Source organism: Hemibagrus wyckioides, linkage group LG29 (assembly GCF_019097595.1).
Source record: "Hemibagrus wyckioides isolate EC202008001 linkage group LG29, SWU_Hwy_1.0, whole genome shotgun sequence".
Classification (NCBI taxonomy): Eukaryota; Metazoa; Chordata; class Actinopteri; order Siluriformes; family Bagridae; genus Hemibagrus; species Hemibagrus wyckioides.
Window position 1 is genome coordinate 9,848,043 of NC_080738.1, and position 13,140 is coordinate 9,861,182.

A 13,140-nucleotide genomic window follows, 5' to 3' on the forward strand; every position below is an offset into this window, starting at 1 on the left:
TGTGTGGGTATGCATGTGTCTGTGGGTGTGCATGTGGGTGTGTTTCATTTTAACTGGACACACTGACACATTGATGAACTGACCATATGCCAGCTCAAGTCAATGACAGGCATTACAATGACGATTTTACAGGCAAGTGTTCTTGCATGCATGTTTTATACTATGCAAACATGTAGCACATTGTTGCTTTCATTTTTCAGTGCTCGATTTCTTGGTGCATAACTATTTCTACAATTTTCAAATGAATAGTTTGCATACCACCCACTTTGTCTTTACAGCAGCTCTGTGCAGCTTTACAAGTAATTCAGAAGTGCACAGCAATTTTCATGGCTGGAGACGGGGAACATTTTCTCTAAACTACTCAATAAAAATCATGACTATGTAATTAGAAATGCCATTTGGGCACAGTGAACAGAAAGAAATTTCTTTGTGTTCAGTATTTTATCTTGGCGTCTGACGGTAATGTTACTATAATGTTGTAGTAAATTAAAGTTTGACCTAAGAACATTCTTTTCCATCTTTATGTCATAATTTAGAAATTATCGGCACCTGTTTCAGGTCTAGAACTACTACTGCATAAACTATGATATTTCAATGACAGGCATAGACGATTTACCATTTGAAATATCAAATCCTGTATACAGTTTGACAATTCCAGCAATCCATCTACTTCAGAATTACTGACAACTTCCCGGAAATTGGCAGAATAATTGCATAAATGTTTTAAACTGTTCAAGTAAACATGCTTTCAAAATCAGACAATTGGAGATGCTTCTTCTATCATCTAACAAAAATAATTCGGATAAGAATGACTCAAACAAACTTTTGAAGCAGTCAATCCTTCAGTCTCCAAGCACTGTTGCTGCTTCTTTTTTTTTCCTTCAGTATATGAATGTGAGCTTGTACACCTATAAAATCCCTTTGCCATGTTTCAAACCGAAGAGCTTTGAACACAAGTGAAAGAGATGGTTTGGGACCTGCCAGGTATGTATAAATATACACAAGTAGTTAAAAATATCATTCAGCACAATTATGATCAAAATCTGGAGCAGTAGAGAATATGCAGTATATATAGAGTTCCACAGCACATTGAGGACAAGAGAAAGAAGATCCCCCAAATCACAGATTTTCTTTACCTCCACTTCTCTTACAACATCCAGTGAGTGTTTATTAACAATCTAAATTTTACCCCTTTCATTAACCTTCTGTGACACTGGCCATACTAATTTCAAGTGTACCACAAACAATGCAGCATCATAAAGTCCTAAATGGTATTCTGAGGTACACATGCATAGTTACTGTTACCCGGTTAAGGTAAGTCTGCTTTTCTTAATGGAAACAGATTTACAGATAATTAGGAACACATATTGGCTATGACTTTCAATTATAGGGACAAAATGGCAGTAGAAGTCCTACAAATGGAAATTGAAAGACTGCATAATCAAATAAATCATGGAACTCAGCGGGTATATGCAAATAAATACTCAACCTATAATATGGCAGCAAATCGCTGTATAAACATTTGTTGGTGTTTGACATGGTAATGGAAACTGGAATTCTTGAATTATCACATGAAAAGAGTTGAGTTTACGGAGAAGGGTGCAGTCGTGCAGCAGAAAATCACTTCAATAAAGAACAAGATCAGAGAGTGTAGACTGATAGTCAGACTGGTGCTGGACGGCAGGAAGACAACATGGCAGTAAATCAAATATCCATGTGTTGTAACATTGGTGTGAAGAAAGCCAGCTTTGAACACAAAATAAGTCGAACCTTGAAGTGGATGGTCTCCAGCAAAAAAAAGACCACATCAGGTTTGGCTCTTTTTTGCTCAGAACAAGAAAGTGAGCAAGTAGACACAGACTCACCATAAAAAAAAAAAAGTCATCTGATGTGTTGAATTCTGAAAATCTTTGCTGCCACATGCACATAGTGTGATCAGAATCTGATGTAATCACAGATTCAGCCTGCTTTGTCTCACTGGTTCAGACTGCTGCTGCTGGTGTTATGATGTGGTAGTTTTTAGGATGTTTTTTTCTTCTTGGTGCACATTATCCATCTTAATACCAATTGTTGCCTTGATTAAATGTCACAGACTGCTTGAGTCTTATAGCTTGCTATGTGGAATCCTTTATTGGTGCAGTTTTCCTGAAAAGTTTTTCCTTTCCATCTCTTAGTGGCAATGTTCAGTGGGATATGTACAAAGCCTTTGGAATGTGGTGGAAAGGGATCATGTCACGTGAGCCAGAAAAGAATGATTCAGACACTTTATTGAATTCAGGCTGTTCTGGAGAAAAAGGTCTAAATAATGCGATGACCACTTTAAAAAAGAAAAATCATTTTAAAAAAGAATAATCAATCCCTTAGAGCTATTGTTCTGGAAGCCCTGGAAAGTGTTCCAGGGACCCTCAGAGATTCTTTGGAGAAAAGCCAAGTGGTCCAGGATTGCAGTGATGGAAACATATGCCTCAATTTTTGAATGTCCACCTTCTTTGCTTACTTAAAATCTTCTTTGATTTGCTTTACACCCAGGTGTACACTGCAAAATCCTACCATGTGAAGTGAATAATCCGTGTGAGAATGGGGCTGAGTGTGTGGAAGAAACTGACTTGGACCTCTTCCCTTTGGGATTCCAGTGCCGCTGCCTCCGAGGCTTCACCGGCCCCCACTGCGAGCTCAGCATTGACGAGTGCAACTCTAACCCCTGCATCCATGGCTTCTGCTATGATGGTACGTGCAATGTCTTGTTTCTATCGGCTAAGGAGAACACGTGACAAAGCAGAGCGCGCCAGCAAGATTAAAAAAGGGCATCTACGTCAGTTACTTCATTGTCTTCAGGAAGCACTTTGTGTATGTTGGTGTCTATTGTCTGTCTTATTGTCTAAGACTAGGGCAAAAGAACATATATAAAGACTGGGGTCTTTTCTTCTTGAAATTCCGCCTCTGTTGTGGTTATTGCAGTGGGCAATATTACACCCCCCATCGAGATGTGGAAGCTCATTGAGGTCCCTTGAAAGGGAACTACACCAGGTTACATATGTTACCCGGTTCCCTGAGAAGGGAACAAGACTCTTGCCACACCTGGGCATCCACTCACATTTCCTTCAGACAAATAGAAGCTGGATTAATGTGACATAGATGCCCTTATATGGAATTATTGGCACATATTCCCTTCATCACATGTCTTATCCTAGCCTTTAAATTGGCGTGTGTGCACACAGAGCTTCAGACACAATTTCCTCAGTGAAGCGTTACCATAGCATCAGTCATGACGCAGCATGTCATTCCTTTCTCATACGTACATATGTAACCTGGTGTAGTTTTTCACCCTGGGGTTCCTTAGGGCGTTATCGTCGCAAGTTCTCACTGATGCCTCTCTCTTAGGTTGTGCAGCAGTCTCAGAAGGTCGCCCCTCTCATGCCATTTCAAGGATTTGTTCCTTCCTATAGATATCAAATAAATCAAAGAATATTTAGAAATGTTTGTAGTGGAAAAAAAGTGTTTCTTCTACCAAATGGTAGATTGGTGAAACTATACAGTGAGGGAAAAAATTATTTGATCCCCTGCTGATTTTGTACGTTTGCCCACTGACAAAGAAATGATCAGTCTGTAATTTTAATGGTAGGTTTATCTGAACAGTGAGAGACAGAATAACAACAAAAAAATCCAGAAAAACACATTTCAAAAAAGTTATACATTGATTTGCATTTTATTGAGTGAAATAAGTATTTGACCCCTTTGCAAAATATGACTTAGTACTTGGTGGCAAACCCTTGTTGGCAGTCACAGACGTCAGACATTTCTTGTAGTTGGCCACCAGGTTTGCACACATCTCACATCTCAAGGAATTTGGGCCCACTCCTCTTTGCATCCATGACCCATTTTCAATGCCCTGGCTGAGGGAAGGAGGTTCTCACTCAAGATTTGATGGTACATGGCTCCATCCATTGTCCCTTTGATGCGGTGCGATTGTCCTGTCCCCTTATCAGAAAAACACCCCCAAAGCATAATGTTTCCACCTCCATGTTTGACAGTGGGGATGGTGTTCTTGGGGTCATAGGCAGCATTCCTCCTCCTCCAAACATGGCGAGTTGATGCCAAAGAGCTGGATTTTGGTCTCATTTGACCACAACACTTTCACCCAGTTCTCCTCTGAATCATTCAGATGTTCACTGGCAAACATCAGATGAGCCTGTACATGTGCTTTCTTTAGCAGAGGGACCTTGCGGGCGCTACTGGATTTCAGTCTTTCACGGCGTAGTGTGTTACCAATTGTTTTCTTGGTGACTATGGTCCCAGCTGCCTTGAGATCATTGACAAAATCCTCCTGTGTAATTCTGGGCTGATTCCTCGCCATTCTCATGATCATTGAAACTCCATGAGGTGAGATCTTGCATGGAGCCCCAGACCGAGGAAGATTGACAGTCCTTTTGTGTTTCTTCCATTTGGGAATAATCGCACCAGCTGTTGTCATCTTCTCACCAAGCTGCTTGGCGATGGTCTTGTAGCTCATTCCAGCCTTGTGTAGGTCTACAATCTTGTCCCTGACATCCATGGACAGCTCTTTGGTCTTGGCCATGATGGAGAGTTTGGAATCTGATTGATTGCTTCCTTCTGTGGACAACTGTCTTTCATACAGTTAACGAGCTGAGATTAAGAGCACTCCCCGAGAGTGCTCCTACTGTAATCTCAGCTCCTTACCTGTATAAAAGACACCTGGGAGCCAGAAATCTTTCTGATTGATAGGGGATCAAATACTTATTTCACTCATTAAAATGCAAATCAATGTAGAACTTTTCTGAAATGTGTTTTTCTGGATTTTTTTGTTGTTATTCTGTCTCTCACTGTTCAGATAAACCTACCATTAAAATTACAGACTGATCATTTCTTTGTCAGTGGGCAAACGTACAAAATCAGCAGGGGATCAAATAATTTTTTCCCTCACTGTATGTATAGAATTATATTAGGACAAATTAAAAATAAGATCAGAGCCTTATTTAAAAATAGCTTTGTCAAAGCCTGACCCTTAAAGACCGACATTTTGTTTCTGCTCAACATAGTATGAGTGACAATGTATGGGTAAAAGTACCAAGCACAACCATCTTATTATTTCTGTCTGACAGACATCTCAAGTGATTTTATTCTGTCATGATTTTACTCTGGAGAGTGTATTTATCTGCATTTTACACTAAAAGCCCTTTTCTCCAGACACCCTGCTAGTCATGCATCAAGCCAGACCCCTAAGGTTCATTAATTTACATGACAGCATATTTTATCCCCTGCCTAATACCCCCAAAGAGCTAGCCCAGGGTAAGTGTGAGGGAAACAACATGTTATGTTAACTGTACTGCAGAAGCTTAACTTGCACTGTGCATTGTTCCTGGGAAAAGCCTTCTAACCACTTGGCTGCCATAATGAAAGTGTGATATATGCCAAATTATTGGCAATTTAAAGTTTCGGGACACAACAATGATTGTTATTCCCAGAATATTACAAATCACAGAATTCTATGGTAACTTTCACATCATGATGTTTGTATTATATAGGCTTATAAGCCTCAAATCTGATTATTTAAAAAGGTGTTAATTAATCGAAGGTGTTTTTCATAACTGCAGCTCTGACATTAGCTATAATTCAAAGCATAAGTTTAAATTAATGCACTTAATCTATAGTTCTGTGTTATGGTTTCTACAGTAACTGCTCCTTTACAGGGGGGAAAAATACAAACAATTGTGTGATATGTAAACAAACAAATGTGTATTATTGTTATTGATATGGTGTAGTTTTCTTTATTTGATATTTAAGGAATGAATCTTGGATGCTTGCCTCACACATCTGAGGCTGGGGGTTTGATTCTTGTTTCTGGGTATACCAGTAACCAACCCCCCACAGTCCAAAGGTATGTGTTGTAGGCTGCCAGGCATATCTAAATTGTCTGTAGTGTGTGAATGGGTGTGTGAGAATGTGTTTGTTATTGTACCCTGTGATGGGTTGGCATGCCATCCAGGGTGTCCCCCACCTTGCCTCCAGTCCCTTGCGATTGATTCCAGGTTCCCCATGACCCTGTGCAGGATAGACCATGAGAGAGTCTTCAGGATAGATAACTTTGGACAATTTCCAATTACTCACTAACATGATAAGCTGCATTTTATGTCTACTATATTTTAAGAAAAAGAATGAGAATGAAAGATGAATGAGATGAAAAATGAGAAGCTGGTGAGGGTACAATAGCTGTTATAAAGTAAGTGGTACCAGGAACTAACTTGTGTTGTGGATGCTCCAGAACATTCATTGTGACTATAAATAAATTATAGTATTAGTATAGTAAAGTATAATATAGTAAAACTATTAAAATAAAAATGTCTTTAGCAGATAAGGCATGAATTAGTGGGAATCTGCAATGGGATTGCTTGAGGATGAGCTAATATGGCAAATCCATCTGCACTATCTGCACTGATTATACTAAAAAGCTGTTTGTGTCACTCAGCAGTAAACTGAAACTTTCAATGTGAGTCGAACAAAGCCAAGAGGACAGTGGCATCTAAAGGGTCCGCTATGTAAATATTTGTAACTGTTTTTTTTCTATCTCTGTTTGATTACTATGCTGCAGCATGAGTGTAGAAACATAAATTAGCTCACGACTATGTACATCCAGGGTCAGCTGAGAAGTATGCTATAGGAGTTGCTACACTGGTGCTCTCAAGCATTTCCGGGTATGCTTCGTTGTCCTGTTGGGTCATCCTGATGAGAGAGAGGGAGCTGAATAAAGGGGCTCACAGCAGAGTAGGAAGGAGATAAATTATCATTATTTTAAAAAACAGCTGTATACATTAGAAAGATAGATAACACAAAGAAGAATCATCACCAAGATACGAAATAGTAATATTTGCCTATTATGGATTTTCATCAAATTAGGTGAACCTTATAGAATTCATTTATGATGAGAATTTGTGGTGTACTGTAAGTCTACCATAGACTCAGTCAAGTCAGCTTTTCCAGGGATCATGGACAATGTTTTATTCTTCAGTACAATTTACAGTGAAGGTCCTGAGTTCTCCCATGAAAACACCTGATGAATTTTCTGGATTTTCTTCATGTACAAAAAAATAAATAATAATAAATAAATTTAAATTAAATAAAATAAATGTTTCCTTGTGTTCAGAATTAACCAATCACATCCAAACTTGTGTTTAAAAGTAATTACTATACACCTGTCTGAAAATCATACACCAAGTTATTTGAAATAACCCCAATCCCTAGATAAAGATCTGCTAGCAGATCAATATACAAAGATCAGTATTCAGCGAATGTACTAAACAGGATCTGGTGTAACATACAGAAAATTTTGATGTATCATCACGGAAAACAGTGAAGTCCACAATCAACAACAAAATAATGCACCACAGTGACAGGACAGGTCTTCCTTCCAAAACTTATAAAAGGTCAAGGCGAAAACACATATCTGGGAGACGGCCAAAAAACCTACGGCAACATTAAAGGAACTGCAGGAATATCTGGCAAGTGCTGGCCATCTCCTGCATGTGACAACAATCTCTCCTGTTCTTCACATGTCTGCGCTATGGGTTTGATGAGACCCAGGTAAAGCCTTTTGAGCATATTTCTATAAAAATATGTATACAGCTTATCACCCAAAGGACACTACACCTGTAATGAAACGTGGTGGTGGATTTATCATGCTTGGGGGCTGCTGCTTTTCAGCTTGTACTGGGGCTATAGTCAAGATAGAGGGAATCATGGAAAGGTACAATTACCTCTTTTCATCTATTTGTATATATCTATTTGAGCACAATAACAGGATGCTGAAGATCATCAGCGTTGTGGTATGAGACACTACCACAGATCTAAATCCTCTCAAAAACCTGCGGAATGACTTAGGGTGGGCTGTGTGCAGAAGATCTCCTTTGATAGATGTGGAGCATTTTTGCAATAAAATTGCCAAATCATGATGTACTATGTTGGACGACTCTCAACCAAAAGTGCTGAACTACAGACTCTTACCTAAGTGCTGTAGTACCAATGAGTGTATATATAAAATATACAACATGGGCCTTGGTATTTACTTGGTTTAAAGTTGTTTCCTTCAGTCAAAAGTATTCATCAGCTTGCAAACACAGAGAGTGGGCCCAACTCGCGTTATTTGTTCATGCTTGGAAGGGCATAAACTATGAAATAATAACTTAGTACAATTTGCGATTGACTAAATCAAAGTGCCATAGCCAGTATTATTAATTAATATTCAGTAAAATGCTAAACTGTAATCTCATACTTTTACACAGGTATGTTGTTTTTATCTTTGTCAGTTAAAGAAGTGAAGCTAACATTAGGGACCAGCTGAAAATATACTGCTAAACAGCAGTCAACATTTACACTCAAAGCAGCCTATTTGTGAGGAAAAACTGCTACAGTCATACAGTCAATAAACTATTCCATCACCTCATTCCCGCTCATTGGTTTGCTAGCTAAAATAACAGTACAGCTAGCTTAGCCATAACATACCAGAAAAACTAAAAAGAAAAAACTCTGCCTTATGGTATACAAATAGTAAAAAAAAAAACCTTTCAAACAACTAAAGCTCTGCTGCTGTTCAAATGTCCTTTATTTTCCTGTTTTCAGGCATTTTGGTATTTTGTACTTGCTGGCCACGTGGAACAACTGCTAATTCATGCAATTATCCAGTCAACCAATCATGTAGAATCAGTGCATTGCATAAAATCATGCAGGTGCAGGTCAAGAGCTTCAGTTAATGTTCACATCAAATACCAGAATAAAGCAAACATGTGATCCTGACTGTGGCATGTTTGTTTGTGCCAGATGGGCTGGGATTTGCATGCACAGAGTTCACCCAGAGTTTATCCACTATGGTGCAAAAACCAAACAATGAGTGAGTGACAGTTGTATGGGTAGAAATGCCATCTTGTTGAAAGCAGAGAGAGGAGAAAGGTCAGACTGGTTAGAGCTGACAGAAAGGCTAAGGTTAGTCAAATAACCACAGTTTACAAATGTTGTGAGCTGAAAAGCACCTAAAATTTCACACCACATCAAAACTTAAGACAGATCGACTACAATATAAGAAGACCACAAACAAAGACAGGAATCTGAGGTAACAGTAGGCACAAGCTCACTGAAACTACACAGTTAAAGATTGGAAAAATACCATGGTGTTGCACTGCTGCCATGTGATTGGCTGACTGGTTAATTGCACAGGTGTACAGGCATTTCTACTGAAGTGGATATGTTTCTCAAATGATTTTTTACAGGCTCCATTTGTTGTGGCCATCCCTGAAAACAAATGGAATTTAAACTTAATGTTTAAGAAATATTTCTTTATAGAGTACAGCGATCTGCAGTGCCCCTTTCCTAAGGGGACAACTGGACACAATCCATGCAAGTAAAATCACTGTACAGATCAAGCATTCAGACTACTGGCATTCTCTCAGTTTATGCCACATGCACTCACCCACTTACTGAGAATATTTTGATGACTCATGCACTTTAGTCACTATTCTGAGCCGACAGAAATGACGTGGTAGACAGCACACTCTATCACTAACACCAGAAGCACCAATTCAGGGGATATCTTTAGAACATCACTTGTAGAATGTATGCCAAAAATATATACTGGCATATGTGCCATTGCAACCACACCTGAAGAACTGCAGCTGTTCATTTCTTTGTTCTCCACATCTTTGTTTTCAGAAAAATAGCCTACATGTTTAGAACAGATGGTATTTTTAAAGTTGATTTTTCTGACTTCCAGACTAGATCAAATTGTGGAGATCAAAGAAAAATGAACAGCTTCGGTTCATTCCTACCTTTACATTTACACTGTATTGCCAAAGTTTTATGGAAAGCTGACCATAACACCCATATGTGGTTCTTTCCGAAACTGCTGGAAGCAAACAATTGCATTGCAGTTTCCTGCTCCGAATCTAATTACATTCCAGCATGACAGTGCCGCTGTGCAAACTTGATGAAGACATGGTTTGCCGCCACCATGTTTGAGTTGCTTGTACATGGTCTTGACCTCTTGAACATGTTTAGGATAAACTGAAATGCTGACAGCACCCCAGGACTCTTTGTCCAACATTAATACGTGACCTCACTAAGTGTGGCTGAATGGACAAACAACCACAACCTCCAAAATCTGGTGGATAGCCTTCCCAGAACTGTGAAGGTTATTATAATCGCAAAGATGGACTGAATCTGTACACTGACTGTACACAGACTTGTACAATTACCTCATTTGACTTATTTCTTCTTATAGTAGGAACTGTTCCCACTACGTTTGCAACGTTACTGTTTCAAATCAAGGAGTTTGGTGATTTCATTATTTAATGTCATGAAACCACAAGATAGATGAGTTTTATACAATCCTACTGACCTCTTTCCTCAATGTTGTCCTGAAAGAAATGTGCTGTGCTGTGAGTATAAGAAGTTGGGAGAGCAGCTGGAAGATGAACTGTAGCCAGAGTACGTAGAAAGTTGCAGCAGTAATGGAACATTTATCCAGTCTCTCTTCATTTGTATTTCTCCGTAAGAGTTACTGTATAGCATCAGACCGCTACTGAGGATTCACTTGCAGCCAACATGCTGTGGTGTTAGATATCACATTCCCCTGCTTCTTCTTGAATACATGGTGTTTGAACAGAACTTTCTCAATGTAGAAAATAAAAAACAGCCATCCAGCACCAATTCTCATGCCACTGATTGAGTGTTGAAGAAGATTGTGTGTGGGTCAGTCCAACAGGGACAAAATGTGCCTTCTAGCTCTCCCCTACCAGGTACAGGTCCTCTGGTGACCTGTTAACATTTCAAAGTGAGAACAATTCTGTGTTAGTCAGTCCTACTCATAGGGGAAAAAGTATAACAGGCAAATGTGTCATTGAGTCCTAGTCTGAGACTGAAAAGGTCTTTTTGCTTGTTTAACTAGGCCTTAACTCTGCAGGTAGAATAAAAAGGAAACAGTGGAAAATTCCAAGCACATTCATGAAGGGCCTAATAATTAACCAATAAGTTATATATCTATTCATTTTCTGTGCCATTTATCCTACACAGGGTCACGGGAACACAGAATATTTGCAGACACATTCACACACAAAGGCCAGTTAAAAATTCCAGTCAGATTGCAATGCAGGTCTTTGGACTCACTGGGAGAACACTGGGAGAACATCCAACCTCTGTGTACACAGAGTGGAGATGAGAATCAAACCCCCAACCCTGAGGTGCGAGACAAATGTGCTAACCACTAAGCAATTAATGTTCCTGTAATATATAGTCATTTCCTTAAAGGAAAATTGATGGGTTTTCTTATAATTAAATCTCTACTATCGCTTTAATTAAAGGCTGGATAGTATGGACCATATGTAAGTGAGGCAGCATGGGAGCCATTAAAAATTAAGATAAAATGTGCTATCTCCAACATAGAGTCTAGCCCTGCCCATTTCCATGTCAGCATAGTAAACGGATGGAACTCTAGAACGTTAATTCGATTGAATTCAATCTGTTCAATTTATGACCTTAAAGGTTTCTTTAAGTTAAAGGTGCAGTGGATAGAATTTGGACATTAGCTGTTTCAAGGTATGTATGCACTTTAGACCATTCCTTTCTACAAAACCATTTAATTTAATCAATATTTCAAGGACTTTTGCATCTTTCCCATCAATAGTTGTCTTCAGGTCATGGGTCTCTGACTTGGCCACTCAAAGACATCAATTTGCCTCTATCTTTTTTTCTCTTGGGTGTTTTGGGACATTTCTCAATGATTATTTCTTCAAAGTTTCCCAGTCCCTGCGGCAGTAATGCAGCCCCACTGCACTGAGCAATGCCTTTTTCCCTTCATACACAGAATTGTCCATTTCTGCCTTTGTGTCATCTGTCTGCAGATCATGCCTGAATATGCCTTAAGCATTGAGCACAGATATTTTATAGGTCTTTGGCTGTTTTCACTGGTGTGAACAGGTCTTTTGTGTGTCTTTTTATTGTTAACTGCGCCACAATATAATGATGCCAGGTCATAATAGCGGACATGTGGGCGGGGCTTTTGTAAAATCAATAATTTGATAATGAAGCTTATTAGTGTTGAGCAATTCATTATATTACAAGGTCCCATCAATGGCTTAACAAAGGTTTTTTGGGGATAATGATTACAAACACCTAAAGACAACAAGCAGTATGAGATTTTAAATACATTTTTTGGTGTTTGTATGATTTGAGTCTGTAACGTTCTAGTGGTTTTAAAAAAGACTAAACTTTCAGTTTTGTTATCCGTCCTTTTGTATAGTTTGTACTTTGGACTATATGTGTTTAGTCTATCTACTATTTATTTATTTATTCATTTTTGTTACATTTTATTTTGTGGAGAAAAATAATGCACCTTTGTTGAGTTTATTACATCCACAGTTGTCTTTCATGGACACCTTTTCAGTTCCTGCTGATAACATGATTTCAGTTAAATTGATGGAAAATATCAGCTCAGACGGAGATCAAATCTAGGAGGAGTTTTATTCTGTGTGTTAGATGATTGGCCAAAAGGGTCTACATTCAATGCTACAAAGAAATCAACTACAGCCTTGCTTTCTATATTTTTTTTTTCCTGTGGTCACTGCTGAGATCTGGTGACTATGAAGGCTTTAGAATATGATTTACATAAAAATGAATACTCATCAAATCATTACTGACCCCTGATTCTCTGTGAATGGGAACCAAGGTGACTGATCAAAATTACTTCATTTGCTGTGGCCCTTCCCTCTAAAATGATAAGTGCACCCGAACCATATCAGATTTTTTTTCATATATCTCCTGCAACCAGCAATATGTCAGAGAAACCAAGAGAACACTGGCTGATCATTGGGCAAGCACCTAAGTATCATAAGAATGAAGGATCTCTCCTTTCATGTGATGAGCCTTCAATAACAATACACACAACATTAAAGAAATCTCTGTTTGCATTGCCAATTGTATTTATGGGAGCAATGAATGTAAGGAGAAAGAAATATCACTCTCAGACCTTTCCACTGCAGCAATTGAAAATGATCCACAGGAATGATCCAAGTCCACAGGAAACACAACCCTGTTATTGAGTTTGCTTGCACTGAGCAAGTGTGATCTGCTAATACCCTACTT

General features: G+C 38.8%; 1 protein-coding gene across 1 annotated transcript in view; it reads left to right on the forward strand.

The window, feature by feature from the left end:
• eys (eyes shut homolog) overlaps window positions 1–13,140 on the forward strand; it is a 255,068-nt gene that overhangs the window by 74,425 nt on the left and 167,503 nt on the right. Inside the window, 1 exon segment of the mRNA XM_058384541.1 lies at window positions 2,530–2,727. Within this exon segment, the coding sequence (XP_058240524.1) occupies window positions 2,530–2,727 (198 nt within the window).